Source organism: Cavia porcellus, unplaced genomic scaffold, assembly GCF_034190915.1.
Source record: "Cavia porcellus strain 051 isolate PalLab524CR breed Dunkin Hartley unplaced genomic scaffold, mCavPor4.1 scaffold_2, whole genome shotgun sequence".
NCBI lineage: Eukaryota > Metazoa > Chordata > Mammalia > Rodentia > Caviidae > Cavia > Cavia porcellus.
This window is the reverse complement of record NW_026947485.1, coordinates 15,601,745-15,624,013: the sequence shown is the minus strand read 5'-3', so window position 1 is coordinate 15,624,013 and position 22,269 is coordinate 15,601,745. Positions and strand designations below refer to the sequence as shown.

The window sequence follows — 22,269 nt, the reverse complement described above, 5'->3', positions numbered from 1 at the left end:
TAGTGCTTACCGGGTCTGTGGGTATAGTGAGTTTCTATGGGTGCAAATTCTGAGTCTGATTTACTAACTCTGTGACTTTGTGCAGGTTGCTTAAGCTGTCTGTTTCTGGCTTTTCTTCACCCCAAAAGAGTGAAAACAGTAAGTTCTATTTCATAAGAGTAAATAGAAAATTAAGAGACATAACATATAGCAAGTATTTTTTAACGTGGTACCTGATATTCAGTAAACAAAAAATATTATCTATAATTATTTGTATTAACTGTTGTTAACTGTAGTCGTCTTCCTTTTTGATTTTTTAAGATCTTTTGTGTTAAGGAGAAAAGTACTAACAAATAGAGAAAATAGGAAAATGTAGTCAAATGAGAACAATTACATACATGACACAGAATTTTGAATATTATTTTATGAGAGTCACCCAGAGTTAAATATGAGAAAGTGCAGGAAATCTATCTACAGCACCGAAAACCTAGAAAATTCAGCAGAGGACCTGGATCCACAGCAGTGTCCTGCATGAAGACCTAGATTTCATGACAATGCCTCCCACGAATCTAAATGGAGATCTAGAGCCCATGATAGTGACTCATGGAAGACTGTGTTACTGATCTGTGCTGGAAAGGCCCAGAGGTGGGAAAGCCTAAAGGGAGCGGTGGAAGCCAGAAAGTCTGTGCTTGTGGAATGAAGGGTCTGTGGCAGTAGGTCGAGGGTTCTACACTGGAGTCAAGAAGCAAAACTCAAAAACACAGACTAGGGCATCCCCTAAAAGTACCACAGCCATCCACAGTGACAATGAGATCCCGAGCTCCTCTGATGATAATAGTGGAGTGCATATCAGGAAGCCAACATGACAAGCTTCTCTTGGAGATTAAACAGCACTCATTTTCTCCTCTGGAGCCAAGAAATGATGCTCAAAGTAAGGATCAGAGCTCCTCTAAAGTTAACTGCAGCCATTCTCAGCAACAAGGTCCCGAGCTCCTCCAGTGATAACAGCTGAATTCGTATCAGGGAAGCCAGCAGGACAAGCTCCTCCAGGGGAACCAATGGCTCCAAAAAACAACACTTAGAAACCCACAATGCCTCATCACTCTTCCTCTCCATGTCTCCTTTTATATTGGCAAAGGTTCTCAGATCGGCCATCTATACTCAGCACCATGCTGATTTAATTCAGCTGGTGTTTAGTTGACCAGCAGTTTTAAATCCATAACAGAAGATAACTAAATACTAAATAATGGACCCAAAACCAACATTATGCTGTAAACCAAGTGAAATAAAAATAAATTGATGACCATTACTCCTGAAATACTTACTAGTCTCTATGTCCTGTTGTGCTTGCATTGTGAGGGTTTTTCATATTCTTGTAGTAGTTTTGAAGTTGTTATAAAAAATTTGCAGGGCATTGTGTTTTTCTTTATTCTCTCTTCTAATATAATGTGAATACACACAAGGAGATGTACAGCACATAGATAGTTATGAAGTATCGTCAGAAAAGCAGCAGTCTGTCACCAAGTGTGTGCCCACATCGTGTCATCTGTAAATTTCTGCCCTCTCGGAGAGGCTGAATTTTGTGTTTATCATCTGTCCTCTATCCTGCTTTTTTTTCCTTAAACATTATATTTGGAAGTAATTTTATAAAATCACATAGAAATTGTAAGAATAATTCAAAGAATATCTATATAATTTTTATGGCAAGGTCTAGCTAGTGTTGATATTTTATTTTATTTGTGTCCACTCTCCACATACTGATGTGTTTGTGTACACTATGCTGAGAGAATGAATATATTTATAAATAAATATACAGAGCATGCATATAAAGAATAAAGTTGCATAGACAGGGAAAACATGAATACGTATTGCATTTACTCTTTGAAAGTATGTTACAGTTATGCTTTCCTTTACCACTGAATATTTCAATGTGATTTCCTAAGAGGAAAGCATTTATATTTACACAACCAAAGGGGTCTAACAGCAGTAAATTAATTAATTAATTAATTGTGTGTGTGTGTGTGTGTGTGTGTGTGTGTGTGTGTGTTTATTTGCACCTTTATTTTGCAATCTGTTGTTAGGTTTCTCGGTTCTCATCTCAAAGAAGTGCAAGAGAAGGAGTAGATGTTGGGTGCACAGGGGAAAGGCTCTGTCGAATTCACCCTATTTTCTATTTTCCTTGAAGAGACTCATTGCCCAGTGCAAATTTAGACCTCACCGGGGTCCTTGTCATCTGGTTGAGGGAAGACAACCAAATGGAGTTCTTCTGGTGAACCTCAGGGTGCGGTGGCATGGCGAACATGCATCTTCCCAGCTCTTCACCTATGCTGAGGAGGCATCGCTGGAGAGCAATCTAGGACTTCCTGAACCCAGAGCCCACACCAGCGCCGAGAATCACTAAGTTTATCACACTCTTCAGATTCTGGCTTAAAATTCCAACTTTTGGGCTGGATTTGGTGGTGCACAGCTGTCATTCCAGCACTGGAGAGCTAAGGCAGGAACATCCTTGAGGTGTCAGAGGCCAGCCCAGGCCCCATTTCATTGCCAACCTCTAACATGACTAAATTTAAAAATGCTTAATGGTATTATCTAACTTAACATTCATACTTGAATTTTGTAACTGCATCTAATATGTACTTTATAAAATTTATTTCATTCTTTCCAGTACAAGATCCCGTAAACTATTATTTACTGTCGTGGCTCCTTAGTCTTCTTTAATCTCTAGTCTGTAACACTTCTTCAGCCTACTTTTTAATCTTTCATAACATCAACTGTGTGAAGAATAGAGGCTGTCTCATTTTTAAAAATAGACTGTTCTTCATTTGATGTCTGATTCTTCTTGATTTTGATTAAAATTTTGGATGTTCAGCCAGAACATTTTTCCAGCTACTGTATCTGTAAGCTGAATGTACTGAATCTACACCTGTTTGAAGTGTTGTCCAATGTTTCCATTTCATAGATACTGTTTACCCCACAAAATTAATGAGAGATCTGTGAGAAGACATTTTGAAAAAATGCATACATCTTGTTCCTATGAGAGATTTCTCCTCTTGACTTAGTGTCTATTAATAATTCTTATCTGGATCAGGCATCTTTGTCCAAAATGGTGCAACTTGGGACCAGGTTACACAAATGATGAAATATGAATTCCAGCACTTTCTCCATATTTACCAGTCGATTCTCAATATTTTATACTCTGGGTTGGGGATTTAGCTCTGTGATGTAAGTGCACCTTCCTGGCAAGTGTGAGGTAGCTAGTTTGATCTCTGGTACAAAAAAAAAAAAAAAGTTATATTCTGAAGCTTCCCTTTTCTATTTGCTTTCTCTGTTTTTTTGAGGTTTATTTTTGGTCTCCAGTTTTTTTTTATAATTCTGAGTGCATGTGACTCACATTATCACTTTTTGAATATTTCCATACTTTCTGGCGTAACGAGCTGCTCCAGACCAATAACCAGTTCTAGAGTCTACCCAGTCCTAGAGTCAGCAATTTTTCCTGTTCTTTTAGAGAATGAATGACATTAAATACGAAGATCTGGGTTCCCTGTTAATTGTCCCTGAGGGCTCACTAACTTGTGGTTTTTAAATAGCTGGTGAATGTTTCTTTTATCCCTAAGGAAGTTTCCATCACTTACTCTCAAGTCAAAATGCCTGCTTCAGAATCTACGCTGTTTAATTCTCTTTGCCTTATACATAGTTCTTTGCATATTTATCCTGACATTTCTCATGTGGATGTCAGGATTGGCTGCCATGTTGTTGGAAATCCAATAACTGCTCTAGTGTGGCATGAAACGAGCAGCTGTATGAGCTTAGTAATGATGTCTGTCACAGGCAGATGAAATAAAGCATTATGATGTGGCATTGTTGAAAAGGGTAAGCGTGAAAATATTTTTCAAGCAATGAAATATTCATGTTGGCATATTGTGTTTCAGAACCTAAAGAGTTTGAAATAACCACTTATATCTTCTCCATCTCTCATAAAGTACAGGAAACTAAGGAAATATAGGATTGTGTAAAGGCGATTCCACGATATTATTGTTATACTTAATAAAATTTCAAAAGTTTAGCAGTAGAAAGGTTAAGACCTTCTTATTTAAATTTTGTCATATTTGTTAAGCTACTTCTTGTTGTTTAGAGTTTTAGCTGCTAGAGGTTTTGCTATTATGGATGCAGTTTGAATAAAAGTGAGAAATTACAATATATGTTCATAATTTATGTCATATTTCACTATATTCCTAGTTTGATCCCAAATATCTAATGTGATCCTGATGTTACTATTTTATTAATATATACAAGTTGACAGATTACATAGCTTATTAAAGCCACAGAGTTGTGCTCTCTATGTATACCTTATCTAGTTTCACAAAAAGGAATTGGAATAGACTATTTCAAAATCAGAAGCAATATGAAAATATAAAAGCTATCAAATAACATAACCCTACCCAAAGCATATGAACAGTGAAGAAACAGTTATATTAATTGTAAATGCTATTACAGTTCTTGTGATCAATAATCAAATTTCATTTTAATCATTTTGCCTTTTTTGAGGTTGAAACCAATGCCTTTGTCCTGTATACGTGCCTATCCATTTTAAGAATTTTTATATTTGAGATGTGAGGAATTGAAAGGGTAGATAAAGAACAAAGTAAAGATATTAGAAACTAGGAAAAAATGTTTAAATGAGAAGGGGAACAAAGGAGAGGGGAGTGAGGAAGGAAGGAAAGGAAAGGAAAAGAAAAAAAGAATAGGAAAAAAAGTTGGAAACAATATTTTTTAAAATAGGGGAACAGGGGTTGAAGGGTGGGTAGGGGTTTGGGGAAAAAAAGAACAATCAAGGTATATTATGTTTAGTAGAAATTCCAGATGATGAATATGATCATAATGTATATCTAAAATGTATCAATAAAATTAATTAAAAAAAGAATTTTAAAATTTGAGACGGTCTTGCTAAGTTGCACAGACTGGGCTTGAACTTGTACTTCTTCTGCTCTAGCTTCCTATAGTGTTGGGATTACTGGCATGCACCATCACACCTGGCAATTTGAGTTTCAATATTATTCATCTGATTTGTGTTAATTTTGTTAGTCTCAGGAGATTACTGTCTAGATAAGAAGACAGAAATATATAAAAATTAAATATATAGTGATAAGTGCTGGGGATTATAGTGACTATAAACCTTGTTCATGGTGCTTGTGGCTGGATTGGTGGAGATGGGTGGGGAGTCATAAAGGAATGTTACCCGGAAGAAAAGATGATTGAGTTCAATCTTAAAGGACAGGTAAGAATCAGCTGGCTGATAAATAGGGCAAGGGTATCCTAGAAGGGACAGCATGATGAACAGTTAACAGAGACATAAAACCACATGGTGTGCACAGGGATCTACAAGAAAACAATTATATGAGGGAATCGAGGTGGTTGGATGAGACTAAAAAGATAAATAGGGAACATGTAAACATTTCCTCACATGCTTATATCTTAATTTGAAGATAGAGACATTAAATATGTCTCTAACCCTGGCTTTAAACAGGGGAATGCCATAATCAGATTTGTTGCATAAACTCTACATTTGCAGTGGTTGAGAAGATGGATTGGTGGGCGGAGACTATAGGTGGTAGGACTGCTAAAATAACACCTTAGTCCAGGCTAGGAAGGAAGAGACACGATTTTTAGTTCCAGCCTGACGGTTTTAGGAAATAAATTAGTCAGTTCTAGCAAGATGGAGAATAGTGCGAGTTTAGGATTACCCACTTTTTATGATCAGAAAAGAAGAAAACTTTATTTCTTTATGAGACAGAAGTATTTTACATATTAGATTTTTAAAAGTATTTCTATCCTTAGGTCAGTGATTCTCCTACTTTTATCTGCACAAGAATTGAATTACTTGGCAATTTTGTTAAATTCAGATTCTGATTCATTGAATTTAGGGTGGAACCTTAAGTTTTGCATTTCTGACAAGGTTTTAGATAATACTTTTTCTGTTATCCAAAGGATCATACTTTGTGTGACCCTTAATCACTAAATGTGAATTCGAGTGTAATATGAAATACCTAGTAGGTAAGGAAAGCACAGTTGTGGTATGTGTTGAGTGACTGATATGTAGGCCAGCAAACTGAGGTGGGAAAACCCACACAGGTAGCTGGTGGCACCAACCCAGAGGCACGTAGCCCAGCTAGACTAAAAAGGGAATGAAGAAGGAAGTGTCCCTATTTTGAAGAGCACTAGTAGCTGTTTTGAAGAGCAAAATATCTTTTGCTGCCATTGGTTTTGGACATATTTCTCCAGATCTCTAGTTTCTTAAGCTTTCTAGTGCAGACAGGTACCAGGGACTTTCCAGTGAATTTTCAGGCCTTTGACCTTGGACTGTCACTGAGTCCCTGATTCCTCCTATTCTACAGCTTGGTCTGGGCAGCTCCTGGATCCTCCAGCTCTCTAGCGTGCAGTGGCCACTGTGAGTCTCCTGTCTCTGATTCTGAATGCTTACCTACTGAGTCTCCTGCATAACTAAGTTATTTTCTATTGATTGTTTCTCTAGAGAACTCTAATATAGGTAGGTAGTGAAGATTGACAACTTATTTTAAATATCATGATGATTGCAACACCAGTACGAGTTTTATAAATACAGAGGTGATCATCTTATTTTTGTTTCCTGTGAATATGCCTTGGGATCATGAGAGAGACAGACAGACAGACAGACAGACAGACAGACAGACAGACAGAGGAGAGGGAGACAGAGACAGAGACAGAAAGACTGAGGAATGTAGGCCATGTAGAGTATGGCCTGAAGTGTCTTCAGAGTGATACATTATTATTTTCTGAGGAGTACACAGTAGATTTTTGAAAAACTCAGTTTCTCAGCCTTCAATAATTTGTCTTCAGTTTTTACAATCTTCCCTAACATTTGTTCACCAAGGTGGGTGCCATGATGTATGCCTAAAATCTCAGCTACTTGGTAGGCTGAAGCAGCTAGATGGGAAGTTCAAGGGCAGCTTGGTCAATTAGACCTTGTCTGAAAATAAACCAATGGAAAAGGGGATGTAACTCAGCTATGGAGCACTTGCCTAATATATGTGAAACCTGGTTTCAACCTCCAATACCACTACCAGAAGCCACCAAATTTTGCTTTTCTTTTGTACCACCCCTTTTCACAGTTGCTTTTTTCTCATGGTAAAAATAGGAAGGCAAACTTTCCAACCAACACACAGCCTATGATATATGGTGCGTTTCTCCAGAGTGGAAAACTCCTTTTGTATGAAACAGTAGATAAATTAGAAACATTCGTGTTGTCGAAAATGTGAATGACCTAAACACTCAGTAAAAAATCCTTTTGCAACCCAGATGGTTTTCCGTTCTTTGGTTTCAGCAGATTTAAAGGAAAATGTGATTATCAGCTGACAGATTTTGAGAACATTTGATGTGTGAAAACCAAATGATTTTGAAGAATTGAGTAGTGTTGCTATGACGAAACTTCAATGTCATCTACTTACTTCAGTGAACAAAGCTTTTTAGTACTTTTATCAAAAAAGAGAAAATAAAAAGTAGAAAATTGATGTGAAATCTTGTCTCATAAAAGGAGTAAATAATATTTAAGCCTATGAACTATTTTAAAAAAGAAAAAAGTAACCCTACTTGGTTAAGGATTGCATTTCTAACATACTTTTTGGTTTGACCATTGCAGTTTTAAGAAATAAGACACAATTTTTAAATTCAGGCTTAGGAATTTCAGATAAATATATTATTGTAGAGAAACATGATAAGGCAGTCAATTAAGTGATTTCAGAAATAAAAACTAGCATTAGGACAAAATTTTGTTGGCAAGCGAGTGGAAATGAGTTCAGAAACCAAATGAACATGTGAATTTTCTAATTCTATTGTTTTTTTTTAAATGAATTACTGTCGATTTTAGATTCCTTTAGTACTTTTATAAGAGTGATGCAACAGCTTTATCTTAAAATAGCAACATTACAACCACATTTCTTATAATTGCGTCTTTTAAAATTATTTAAATTTGTGATGTGGTATTTTGTATGAATATATTTTACATTACAGTGTTTCACAATTTTTTTTAGCATAGGAGAAAAAAATCCTGAAACTTTGCTTTAGATCTTCTTTTTGTAAAACCCTCCCTTATCATGCCTTATTGTAAAATTTAGCTAAGAAATAGAACTGAACCATGTGCATGGGAGCTTATTATTTTGTTAGTAAGGAAAAATTGATTCCTAGGTCCTGGATGTCTGATATAAAGGTTGGGGTAGAGCTTGTCTTCTGTTTTCAAAGGCGAGTGGTGCAGACAGCTCTTTGGGATGAACACTTTTTCATTTCATGAGAAGTGTATCCCTGGAAAACCTCATGATTTTCCTGAGGAAGAAATTTTAGGGTCAACACAGCCATTTGAACAAGGAAGTATTTTGTCAGGCTTCCCAAAGAGCCATACAGATACGATTTTGGTCAGGAGGAATTTTGTGATGGGTTTCAGTTGCTTGATTAGTCATGCTCAGTTATGCCATGCCTGCTATACTATAGAATGTGGAACTCTAAGTAACAACCTAGCTATAAAATACAACCCCGATAATTGAATTAATAAGTGTATATAATTATGCAGAAGTCACTCTATGTAATCTTGGGTAATTAAATGTTGCTGAATGCTTGCAAAATGCACTGATTTTAGTTTTGATATGCTTACTGTTGAGTTTATGGATGGGTAGTAATGAGAATAATAGGGATGCCCACACAGCTAATAAGTTGTGAAACTGGTATTTAAACCCATTTATCGAATACCGTGTTCATTCTACTATAGCAATTAGAAAGGCTGCCTAGTATTTTAAATTTATAGAAAGCTGGTTCTGTTTAAATGTGGTTTATTGTTTACTGAAAGAAATTCCGGCAATACTGTATTATAGGATTTTGCTGATTTGCTTACGGTTTTAAAATTCTTAAAAACTGGGAGGCTGGGTGTAGTAGCACATACTTATAATCTCAGTACTGGGAAGGCTGAGCCAGGAGGATCAGTGTGAGTATGAGGCCAGTGTTACCTACTTAGTTGATTCAAGCCAGCATTAACCACACAGTGAGACCATGTCTCAAAAAACAGAAAAACAAACAAACAAAATAAGATTTGTAAAACAAATGCAGATCCTAAAGAGTTTTAGTTTACATTGGTTATCAATATTTAGCATATTAGAAATTGAGATTGAGAAATTATAAAATGTCTGTATGAATTTAAAATAATTTAAAATGGGAATAATAAACTCATGAATATAAGATTTAATGAAAAATATATTTTCAAACAAAATATTTAGTAAGAGATTTTTGTAAATCTCTTTAATGTCTGACTCAGTAGAAGCAGCTGGATTCTCGTCTGCTTATGCACTGAATCTGTTGTGATCGACTCAGTTAAAAGTATATGTGCACTGATAATCAGAAACACTGAAACTACAGTCAGGATTTGGAGGCAAATTTATTTTATACTGAGGGATACTGATTGGAGTTATTCCTAAAATATCAGACCCTGATCTCTGGTGGTCTAGGATTTATATGGGAGAAGCAAGCAGGAAGTACAGGGCAGAATGGCTTGTCAACCTGGGATTGGTTCTTACAATATGCATCACAGTGACCAGCCTTTCTAGGAAACAAAAGCAACTGGAACTACAACCAGAACAATGACTTGGGCAGCTAAGAACTACAGTACACTGGCTTGGTGGTGGTAGTGGTGGGGCGGGGGCATTTTCTATTGCATATGAAGACAGTCTGCTCTTACACAGATAGGTACTTTGAAAAGGGAGACTTTACAGACTTCCTGAAATATTCTTAGAGATCATCAGAAGGCTCCTAGCCATACAAAGAAAACTGATGTTTAAAACATTGTCACAGTGTTATATTACATTTTCATAAGCTGTGTGCAATGTAATACAGTGGGCTACAGCTTTTTCATATGTGCTGTTTTGGTATTATCTGCATTGGATTTTAGAATCGTATATTATGAAGAACATTTTCTTAACTTGTTGATATGTAATTACATTTATGGCAGAGTTATAATCAGAACTTATAAAAATTAAAAATTAGGGAGTATATTAGTCAATAAGTTTCAGCAGTATAGCTATTGTGAGAAAATATTTTACTCATACAAAATCAATAGAAAAGAAATTAAAATGCATTCTTATTAATTTTGTGGTTGTAACAGTATCAAAAACTTCTATAGTTTATGCAAGAAAAATCGACATCCCCTGTCATCTGCTCATTTTTCTACTTTATTCCTACTTTCCCTCCCTCCTCTTTTACATTTGCTCCCTCTTTTTCAACATTCATACAATTAATAATTGTTAGACTATCAGTTTGGATGAGCACTAGTTTATATTATGGAGAAATTCCAACTAGATAGTGGTTTCGATGCAGTTAAAATTTGTTTCCTGCTCTATCTATCTGAGAGAGAGGCTGCTGCAGAGGCTACCAGCCACTAATCTGCAGTTTCTGCTATGTGTAAGAACGTAGAGATTGAGGAGCCCACCTCAGAACTACTGGCTGTAGGTTGACATCTCTATCATGGTCATGTTAAATGAATCTGGCTCTGGCTTTTGACGCTCATGAAAGTAAGAATCAGACTTTAGAATATACGGTGCAGAAAAATAAAATTTCCTTATGAACAATTTTTCAAGTAAAAAATAGCAGAGAGAACTGCTACCAGCCTCTGCCTCAGTGAGGTTACTCTGCCTTCTAAAGTCATGCTAGTGCTTCTGCTAGATGGCAAGAGCTAGATCTTGCACCGAAGTCTAGCTATCAGGCAACCTAGGAAGTAAACTTTTGGCTTAGGCTTCTAGGTTACTATGTATTAAATACTGTAACAGATGGGACATTGAGGGAATCGATCTATATATATGGGAAAAAAAAGACAAAGGTGAAATCCAAAGAATGATTAAGAAAAAACAAAAACAAAAACAAGATGTTTGTGATGTGTGGTCAATGCTACTGCTGAGCACCACCCAATGGAAATAGGTCTCATAAAAAATCATGGTCTGTCCTCATCTACCTTATTCACGGGATCCAGCACTTGTCACTTCTGGCTCATTTCTAAAGTCAAAGTGACCATGAAAGGTAAACATTTTGAATTGATTCAGGTTTTAGGCATTGAGTATACATAACAGCACAACTACTGACTCACAGAAGAGGACTTCTAGAACCACTTCCAAAAATGGCAAGAATGATGGGAGAAGTGTTTGCAGTGAGGGGAAGTGTTTTCAGGAGGACTCATGCAATGTGTCTCTTATTGTAATATTATTTTTAAATTCAGTATAGTCATTGTATTTGTAAACACTCCTATATATTCAGTAAATTCTTCAAGATGACTCATATTGCTTAAGGCTATTTTTAATGTATTACCACCTTGTGAAATCTGTTTGATGAGTTTAATTACATTAATTTGTTTAATAAAAATATTTGGACATAATAGCTAGAGCTCATGATGCTCTAGTAGTATAAATGGAAAACCCAAGTGCAACATTTAAGCAAAACAAGTTAATTTAGTTGACACTATTCTAAGTTGTACAGAGTAGACCAGCATCAAACGGGAATGCATTTAGGATTTTTAATGTTACGATTAAACATGGTTAGGGGGCTATGTAAATTAGCATGTTTTTAATTGCATTTATGTTCATCTTACTCTGATATAGTTGACTTAATTTCATAGTCATTTGAGGATAGTTAATTCTACTTTATAGTTACTTACCAGGAAATTAGGCCTCATGCTGTGTTGTGAGGTTTTGTAAATGAATTTAAAGAAAATTGTTATTGTTGGAAAAAAATTCATTGTTTAAGTACCATCTAAAGTTTTTGCCTTTAAGGGATCATTGCTGTTTAGTATTTAAAGAAAGATTCTAAATGTGTTTTTTATGTTAACAGATGTGTGAATTTAGCCAAAAACTGTTAAATACCACAGTGAGCCAATATATGTCCACAACATTTTTTTTACAGTGGCTACTGGTTAATCCCAAGATAGGGATGTTTGTAGTTTCTGAAGTACTATATTGGTGGGTAGTACTCTTCTGGTGTGCACATATACAATTTAAAAATATTTCAAACAAAATGGTGTTGGAAAAATTGGCTTTCCATATACCAAAGATTGAGAATAGCCCCATGCCTATCACCATACACTAAACTAAAGTAAAAATGCATCAAGGATCTAAATATTAAAAAAAAAAAAAAAAACACTAAATCTACTGGAGGATAAGGTAGGTAGAAATCTTGCAGACACAGGGTAGGCAGAGAATTCATGAATAAAATGCAAACCACACAGGAAATACTTCAAAGAATCAACAACTGTGATCTCATATTACTAAAAAGTTTTTGCACTTCAAGAGAAATCACCAACAAAGTGAAAAGAAAACCCACAAAATGGGAAAGAATTTTAGGAAACAATCCCTCAGACAAAGGACTTATATCCAGAACATATAAAGAATTAAAAAACATTAAGCTCCCCAAATTGAAAGACCCTCTCTAAAAATGGGCATTGGAGATGAACACACAGTTCTCAGATGGAGATATACAAATGGCAAATAAATACATGAAGAAATGTTCACCATCATTTTTCACAGGAGAAATGCAAATTAAAACAGCACTGAGATTTCATCTCACTCCAGAAGAAATGGCTGCCATCAAGAAATCAACTGATACCAAATGTTGGCGAGGATGCAGGAAAAAGAAACACTTCTTCACTGTTGATGGGAGTGCAGACTGGTGAAATCACTGTGGAATTCAGTCTGGAGATTCCTCAAAAAACTAGGATTGAAAGTTCCATTCAACCCAGCTATTTCCCTCTTAGGTATTTTCCCAGAAAATTTAAAAAGGTCATGTCACAGTGATATATGTATACACATGTTCAATGCAGCACAATTTGTGATAGCTAAATCTTGGAAACAGCCAAAATGCCCATCAACCACAGAGTGGATGGAAAAGATGTGGTATTTTTATACAATGGAATACTGCTCAGCTATTAAAAGGGATGATCTTGAGGCCTTTATAGGTAAATGGAGGCAGCTTGAGAATATCCTCATTGTAAAACAAACAAGACTCACATTAGTAAATATCACATTGTTTTTCTAGTGTAAAAAATAAAAACTGACAGAGTAATAAGATCCAAAAATATAATAGATATTGTAAAAGTGAAAGGGAAGGAAAGTGCTCTCTAAAGAATATAATGGTATGTATAGTGTGTAAGATAGATGATCGTATTACTAAAGTTTTGTTAGATCATTGAACAAAAGGGTTTACACTGTCAATGTTTGTATGTCTAGTCACTTTTTATGCTTTGATTTTGTAACCTGAATAACTTTTAGGATGACAATATGTCATTATCAACTAGTGATTTTATGATGTTAATTTTTTTGGAATTCTTTTCTTTTTTTTTCTTTTTTCTATTTTGTTTCTTTAACTTTCTTTTATTTCTTTAAATAAAAAATTGAGAAAAAATTATAGAAAAGGCTATTCTTTTTCTCTTTTTTTAAACTGGTAGTTTTATTCCAGCTAATATGGAAATTTAAATTTCTCATAAATAGCGTTGATTACATGGGAATTCTGAAAAAGTTCAATTCAATGTAAGTAAGATATTGTTTGAATCCATTTACTCCTCTAAAAAGAATTATGAGTGTACTAATTCACTTTATAGCTGATCATATTTTATTCATTGTATAGTTTTATATGATATACATATATATACATTTTATATGTATCTAATTTTCTAACTTTTGACAGTGTGGGATTGGACATTTTTATGTTAATATATAATAGGTTTATTATTATTATTTTGAAATAATTTAACTTGTCTGTTTTAGCTTATATTGCAGTGTAAAATGCTAGATATATTCAATACTTTTTAAAAATGATTTTAAAAGTCTGAGAATCACTTGACTTCATTTGAATTGGCAAATGAAGGTTAAATGTAGAGATTGGAATCTGAGTTTTCTTTGACTGATATTGATTTTATTTTTCATTTCATATTAACTTGAAAATATTTACCTTGAAAGAAGTTGTGAGGATTAAAGCATAAAAAATAATTACTGTGAAAGAATTTGTGGCAATTAGAGATGAAGTATGTACATGTCTTTTATAATACAGTCAATACTATGCTTGCTGTGTGGATGGATGATTAGATGAATATGAGTTTTAGTTGTATTCTGGATGTGAATGGGACATCTGTGGGGAAAGAGCATATAGTTTTCTTTTTTCTTGCCCTGAAGCTCATGTAAGAGTTAAAATTTGAGATTATTAATTTTCTTTCTCAAGATCAAATGAACAATTTTCTACATATAGATATATACTTATGGAGGTAGGTGTATTGACTCTGCCTTTTCCTACTCGTTTTGAGCTAGTCATTCATCGTGTATTGTTTTTCCAGTGCCATGGATTCACAATTCTTTTTTTTTGTACTTTCTCTGCTAACATGCATGTTCATGTCTTTGTCACCTTCATACTATTTAGGTGAGATAGTATTTTCATACTATTTAGGTGACAAGTGTTTTGAACATATTTTTAGGTATAAGGGTTTTAAAACATTTTTCGTGCATCCTGTAAAGCCTTACTATTCTGGCAGACTTTATCATGCTGTTTGTGCCCGTGATTCTGAACATATGACTGATTGACTGCTTTTATAACTTTTACTCATGTGTCTTGCTATTATGGATGTATTTGTGGTCTTAATGTGAAACAGGCTGATATAAAATGCTACTGTAAAAAATAGTACAGAAAACTAAATGTTCCTTGTCAACTACCATTTTATTGAAATAAAACTGATGTTTCAGTAGATGAACATCATTTCACTGAGAACTTGTGGTGTAATCAGATTCAGTTTTATATTAATAAATCAAACAGGATATATTGAGGTCCTGTGTAGCAGCTATTTTGAAATATAAATGTCCAAAAAAATCTAAAGTGATATACACTAAATATAGGGTGCAACATATACAAAACTGAGATGGACAGTATGTCTGCATTTTACTTATTTCAATGCATAGCTTAAAGATTAACACAATAATTAGGTAATTAGCTAACAATAAGGAGCGGTGAGTGGATGCCCTCTCTTTTTGCAATCCCACATTTCTACAGCTACTCACTTGGCAGTTTTATCTGTAACACTCATTTGAAATTTACATGTGTCAGGAATGAAAGTAGAACTTGATGATAAAACAACATTGGTGATGAATTGCTCCTGTTTCTGGTTATCTTCTTGAATTAGGAGTTATCTGTAGTGCAGTAGGAGAAGAAAGATGCCGCCTCATTCATGGTGACTCAATGGGCTGGTAGAGAATATCAAATACCATTTCCTCAGTGTCTATGCAGTAATGAATGGGAACAAAATATATATTTTATGTAAGTTTTTAGTTTTACATCAAAAATCAATACCAGCTGGTCATTGAAAACGTTAAGATTATAATTTCCTCATCAATTTTGGTTGTATTTTTCACTGTTTACAATGTAATTGTTGGCACTGAAATCTAATGAGATTAAATGTAATGAGTGAAACGGCATCGTCTATTTTTTTCATTTTTACATTTTATAACATTCCCCACGATTATAGAACTCATTGTTCTGGTCTAGCAAGATGGAAATTGTGAAGAGACTGTGTGGTATGAGCTAAAACAAAATTCAAAATAGATCAAAAGTAAGAGAAGTGAAAGTCTTTGTGGTGACTATGCTTTAATGGTTTGGATTATATTTGAAAAAAAAATATAGAGTTTTTCCCTCCTTTGGTGCTTGGGATCAAACCCAGTGCCTCATATATGCCAGGCAAGTGTCCTACAGGTAGTGTGAGCTACTTCCCAGCCCACAGAGTATGTTTCTTATACTACAAAATATCAGAAAGGTAGTGAGAGGGTAAATGTTACACATCAAGGCCAAGCTGAAGCCTCTTTCTGACCAATGAGTAGCTTCAGAGAAAATCTGACAGTCTTGTCATGATTGTTAACGGAGAATAATTACATAAGCTTCAGTAATAGACCTGTATATTTGAGGAAGGAATATTATCTGATTACAATGTACTGAATCCCTCATATGCTACTCTAGTTTCTGGGGTTCTGTCCCTAAACATAGCATAGTAATAATGCAATAAATACATTTATAAGCATAAAACAGAGGTTAGCTGAACACTATGACCATATATGCAAATTTAATTATATGTAATATATTTTCTCATTTTAACAGCTGCATTAGGATTCCTTTTAAGTGTCTTCTGATAAATCACTTAATGGACTCACATGGAGTAGATGAGAGCTAGGATTCGAGGATGTAAGGCATAGAGATTCTTACTCTTCCACATCAGGCGAGAGACTCATTAGGCATAGAAGGAGGGGAGGGGTGCTGAGGGACATGAAGAGAGAGGAGTTGAGGGATGGGTGTGCTGACCTGGATGAAGAAGGCCCTGTGCTTTCTCCCAGTGACTACTCCAGTTCCTGTTTCCTTCCCTGAGCCAGCGACTCCATTCTACTCCCCCACACAGCCCTGGTTCTCCTATAGACATTCTTCCTGTTGCCAAGCGATGATCTGTCGATGATTTAACACCTACACAGCCCAGGCTCTAAGGGCTAAATGAAAATTCAGAATATTTATTTGCTTTCCTAGAGTTTAGAGAGAAAAGCTGACATTTGAAATTTAAAGAGAGAAGTACTTGATTAGCTTCATTTGTTACCTTCATACTCAAAACTCTTTAAATTCCTTTTTTGCTTCCATGTATGTTTTATCTGACTTGCCTGGAATATTCCTGGGGGTTGGAAGTATTTCATGTGATTTGGTTATCATCCCAACCGAATACAACAAATGCCCAGCATAGGCACTCATTCACATTTGTCACATAACTTGCTGTTATTGATAGTAGCAATACATTTTACTTTATTTGTTGTTTTGCCAAAATTTTAGAGAAAAATAGAATTGAAGTAATAATCCCATGCTTTGAGTCTGGTAATTAAAGCTCCAGGAAGCTCTTCTGTTTTGATAAGGAGCTTTTAGCTCAGATATCATTTTTTCCTTGTAGCAAACAACTAAAATTGCAGTAAAACTGTATTTTGAAATAAAACAGCCTCTGAAGTGTTCAGTATGCAAGCCCAAGCTTATAAAGAATTAACCACTACACACAGAAGTCAGTCTGCTTGGGAAGGAAATAAATACTTGAAAGAACTTTTGATGGAGAAAATATTTCGTTGCTAGTTAAATTCATTCTTGGAAAGTCCTTAGGACTTTATGTACAGATTAAAGGGACAGAAGACAAAATATTCTTTGCTTTTAGATATTGAAACACTTGGATGTCATAGTCAATTAGATATAAATGACAGGGGTTCTTTTTCCAGAAGGTTAACAGGTGGGGCCCTCTGAGATGTAGTTAAAGGTATAGTTCTTTAGTTTCTAAAGACCATGTCACAAGTCTAGTTTTTTTTATTGATGCTGATAATGCTATTGGGGCACATTTTAAAACCTACACAGGCAATGGCATTAATTCTTCAGGCAGATTTATATTAACTCTTTTCCATTAGAAATAATGCGCAAGCATTTTCTATTTCATTTGTTATACTCAAAAAATAATGTATTGGCTAGCTTTCATTTTCTGAGATGCTTCACATACACAGCTTTCTTGAGAAAAGGTTTATTTGGGTTCATAGTTTGCCAAGTTTTGGTACATTGCAGGCTAGCTTCTAAGTGGAAACATCATCATGGTAGAAAAGATCCACATAGCTCAGGGCATCCAGGAAGCAGGGGAGAAGGGGTGGGGAGAGAGAGAGAGAGAGAGAGAGAGAGAGAGAGAGACAGACAGACAGACAGACAGACAGACAGACAGACAGACATTTGGGGAATAGGATAGCTCCTTGAGGAATATCTGCGGTGACATTGCTTCTAACCAGGCCACACATAGCTACAAACTCATCGATAGATCCAAGGTGATCTAATCACTTTCCCAAAGTCCCATTTTAGAATACATGAGCTTTTGTGGGGTCAGGGTTTTCTCTCTTAGACTCTCACTATGCTACTGCACACATCAAAATAATTTTCTTTGCTGCCCCATCCCTTATGTTCTTTCCACTTTGCTTCATACCCAATATCCCGTAAAAGATTAGAATATGCTGCTCATACTTCTATACTGTCGGCTTTTTTATACTGCTGAAATAGAATACTTGAGAGGGAATAGCTTATGAAGGTGAGAAATCTATATCTTATAGTTATGGAGGCTGTAACATTTGTGTATGGAAGTTCAAGATCATAGGATTGGCATCTGCTGGGACCTTCTTGCTTTCATGGAAGGGCAAAGAGAGGGAAAGGGACCAAGAGGGAGCATGAGCACATGAGCAAGAGTGTGAGCACATCCTCTTATAAGGATCTCATTCCTGAGATAATGAACCCCCTCGCACAGTAATGGCATTAATACATGTATGAAAGCAGCACATTTCTCATCTAAACAACTCTCAAAGGTCTTTTCTCCCAACATCTGTCACTGGAGATTGAGTTTCCAACACATGGACTTTGGGGGATACTTTCAAATGATAGACTAGACCCTCCAACCTATTATAGCCTAAATTCTAGCTGAAGCATGTCCGAGTTATCACATCCAGAACTGCTCATGTCTTCCCTCTCCAACCTGCCTTTCTGCCTGTGTTCCTTCTTGGACTTTTAGTAAGCCATATAAAGCCTTTCTTTTTCTCTCTTCTTCCTCTACTTCCTTCTCACCTTCATTACTAACATTAGTGAACATTTCTTATGTGAGGAACTCTGCACCTCTATCTTCACAGCAATTTTACCAGCCCTTCAATGAGTTACATATTAATGTGTTTATTTTATAGTCACCGAGACTAAGTTATAGCCTCATTCTTGCATATTAAAGAGGTGGAGCTAGAATTCAGACTCTGGAATATTACCAGAGCCACATTCTAAACCACTACCTTAGTATGTAGATTACAAATCTAAACATCACCAAGTACCACTAATTATGCTTCTTAAATATCTTTTGAATCTATATGCTTTGTTCCATCCACTACCTCCAGTCTTCCAGACTCTAGCCATGGTCTGCTTCACTTCATCAGAGCTATATTATTTCTGTCTCCAGTATGACTTTCTACTGCTCCATGGCTATATTTAGAGGAATCTTTTTAAAATTACCTTAGCTCAAGAAGAATTTCATAACTTGGCCTCTAGTCTAGGATAAATTCATCTTTCTTTTTATAGTATTTGGCATGGTTTAGTCTCAACCTTGGTTTATTTAACATTTTTCAATTGTTTAGAGAAAATGAAGCTTGCATGCTGATTACCTATATAGTTTAAATGTATGGTTCAGTTTTTATATTAAATAATAGAACTTAGATGTTCAGCTGCCTCTCTTACCTGAATTTGTTCCTCAGCTCCTCCTTGAAGTAGTCCAGAGCAGAGATCAGGATATAGGCTTTGGAGCTGACATAAGTGTGTAGCAGTTAGTAGCAGAAAATGCCCTCTAGTAGGTTTTTTGGTTGCCCAGGTAATAGTTCCTGTTGTAGTTCCGATTGCTTCTGTCTCCTAGAAACAGCTGGTCACTGTAAAGCATAGCTGATCACTATGGTGCATATTGTAAATCCAATCAAAGACAGCCAAATACTTTACCTCTATACTTCCCCTTTGCAATTGCATTAAAGCATCCCTTCATGAGCCTTTGGGGCCTGATATTTTGGGAATGATCCTAATCGGTGTCCATCGACCTAAAATAAATCTGCCTCCAAACTCTGGGTGTCATTTTGGCATTACTGCTTGCCATTGCAAGTTCATTTACTAAGCTTGTTGTTAACAAGATAGCCTCCACTGAGTATTTCTATTTTTTTAATTCTCAGTATCTTCATTATAAGATAGAGGTTATAATTTTTCATTATTAGGATTTATTGAAATAAGATCACAGCGCACTCAGATCATAGTTTTGGTTTTTTTTAGATTACTGCAGCTGATATTGAATACTGAAATATTGTAATGTCTCTAGAAGGCACAGAGCAGCCAGGTGATTGAAATGATGTCACACTATGTGTTAATATAAGATACAATTAAATGAGCTATCTCTTTAATCTGGTTAAAAGAAAACGGAGGCTTGAAATTATGTAATAGATGTTTCTACATATTTGTGGAGATGTGGATGGTGAATCTGATGGATTCTGTTGGTTCTAGAAATCATAATGGGTATAAAATTAAAGAGTTGTAGTTTTTTTCTGTGATCTGCATAATCAGTGGGGTGGTCCTGAGTGGGGTGACTGGAGATTGAAAAGAACCAAGACACATAGAAAAAAGCTGGGACTGGGTGGGAGCTGACTTTTCTGAAGGAGAGGCAGCGACAACCCAGAATGGTCTGTATCTTTATTTACACAGTGAAAAGTGGGAGGCATGGGATTGGGGCAAAAGTATGGTGTCTCAGTGTTTTGCTGAGTGCACTGAAAGCAAAACATCCTCAGAGCTGTCTGTGTTGCAGTCAACAAGGAGGAATTTCAAGGCTGTACACCTGCTGGACTGGCCTGCTCTTGTCCCAACAACTTGTGCACCTGGCTGGCCTGTAGCACCCTGTGTTCTCACTGCTGACCTTGCTGTGGCCCTGAATGTGTGGTCCATCTCCAGCCCAGTCTCTCCCCACAAATTTTCACTAAATAAACAAATTCTACAACAAAGCTACTTCAAAATGTCCTTTCCAGTATAATAGGTATTCCAGTGAAGACCTGATGTGTACAATCAGAGTTTTCAGTTAGGACATTAGTACTTTGAATAGGTAGATCTGTTCATCACTAGCCAGTGCTTCACCAGGGATCTTTATGGTGCCAACCCCCTCTGATGTTCTGTGAGTCAACTCAATTTTTGTGCAACATGTTATTTTCTAGCATATTCCACCTGGGCCATTTACAGATCAGTTTCTGTGGTAACTGATTCTTGTAATAGGTTGCAGTCCTTAAATAATCAAATGCCATGCATTATTCCTCCCTCTGTAGTTGTTCGCTGTCTTTTATATTTCCCAAGTGTTAAATCTGGCCTTTAGGAATCAACATCCTGTAAACCCCAGGAGACAACCTAATGTCATCGGCAGCATGGGGCTTATTGCAAACAGCTGCTTATTGCAGAGTGGTGGGGGAGCAGATTGTGCCTCAGGTGACCAACATAAAAGAGACCTGCATGCACTGAGCTTTCTAATGAAGCACAACTGAAACAGCTTGTTCTAAATGTCCACCTAGCTGGCTTTTCTACCTGACTTCAAATTAGTAATATTACACATTTGGGAATATTAGGCTTTTCTAGGAATTACACAGGAGTTGAATGGATCTTAAAATGTGTTGACATGTAAAGTGAGTCTGCATAATTTCCAGTTTTCATGCTTAATATTCCTGTTCAGGGAAGTACTAGGAAATAGTATATGTGAAAAAAAAATGAAGGTTTTTATTTTTTTGGTACTACCTCCATACCTAGTTTACTTTATTTCTAGTCCAGGCTTAAATTGAGTTTATGGTTTTTGTTTTTTGTTTTTTGTCTTTTTTTGACTCAAATGAAAACCCGTATCTTTGTGTGGTGGTGGTAAGTGGTGGTTCATTTCCAGACCTTTATGGACTTGCTTTTGTTATTAAAATTGTTAAAGTTTTTTTCTCTTCCTCTATGCTCCTATTGTTTTCCCTAAGATAATAACAATCTAGTCTTCTAAACTTTTGATTATATTACATATGGACATAGGTGTCAGAACAGAGGACATTTTTCTAACTACTATGAGAGTATTGAAGGTGAAATTTAGGAAAATAAGGAAACTGTTCACATCAAGCTAGTGTTATACTTACTGGTACTTACTGAGGGTTTAGTTTAGCTCTAGTGTTTGGGACAAGTCTTTATCAAGAGCGATTACAGCTGGGTGCAGTGATGTGTGCCTGTGGTGTCAGCTACATGGGAGGCCAAGGCTGGAGAATTGCAAATTGGAGGGCAGCTGAGCAAGTTAGTGAAATTCTGTCTCAAAATAAAATTTATTTTGAGGCATGGAGCTCAGTGGCAGAGCACTTGCTTTGCAGGAGCAAAGGTCCTGGGCTCAGTAAAGGCAAAGACAAACAAATAAACAAATGAAAAACACAGGCTATTACATTGAAACTGAAAGAGGCAACCTTACATAAAGCACAAGGAAGAGTGTGCCGGACAGAGTGAATGGACAAATAGAATTTCTGAGGCCGTGAAATGCCTGGCATGTTGCCGGACCAGGAGGGATGTGTGACTGGACGTTTATTAGGGCAGAGCCAAGGAGGTGGGGTTGGATGGTAGAGACAGGTTGATCCTGGCACAGTAGGAAATCATTGAGGGGGATTT

At 36.0% G+C, this 22,269-nt stretch overlaps 1 protein-coding gene across 4 annotated transcripts in view; it reads left to right on the top strand.

Moving 5' to 3' along the window:
- Positions 1-22,269, top strand: part of Immp2l (inner mitochondrial membrane peptidase subunit 2) — an 878,014-nt gene that overhangs the window by 223,831 nt on the left and 631,914 nt on the right. Inside the window, exon 6 of one of the 4 annotated variants that reach the window (XM_063238763.1) lies at positions 86-22,269. This exon is cut by the window's right edge and continues 24,049 nt beyond it. The exons of the other annotated variants lie outside the window; for them this stretch is intronic. Coding sequence (XP_063094833.1) covers positions 86-269 — 184 coding nt within the window. The 3' untranslated portion in view covers positions 270-22,269. The remainder of the gene's footprint in view (positions 1-85) is intronic. 4 annotated transcript variants of the gene reach the window in all.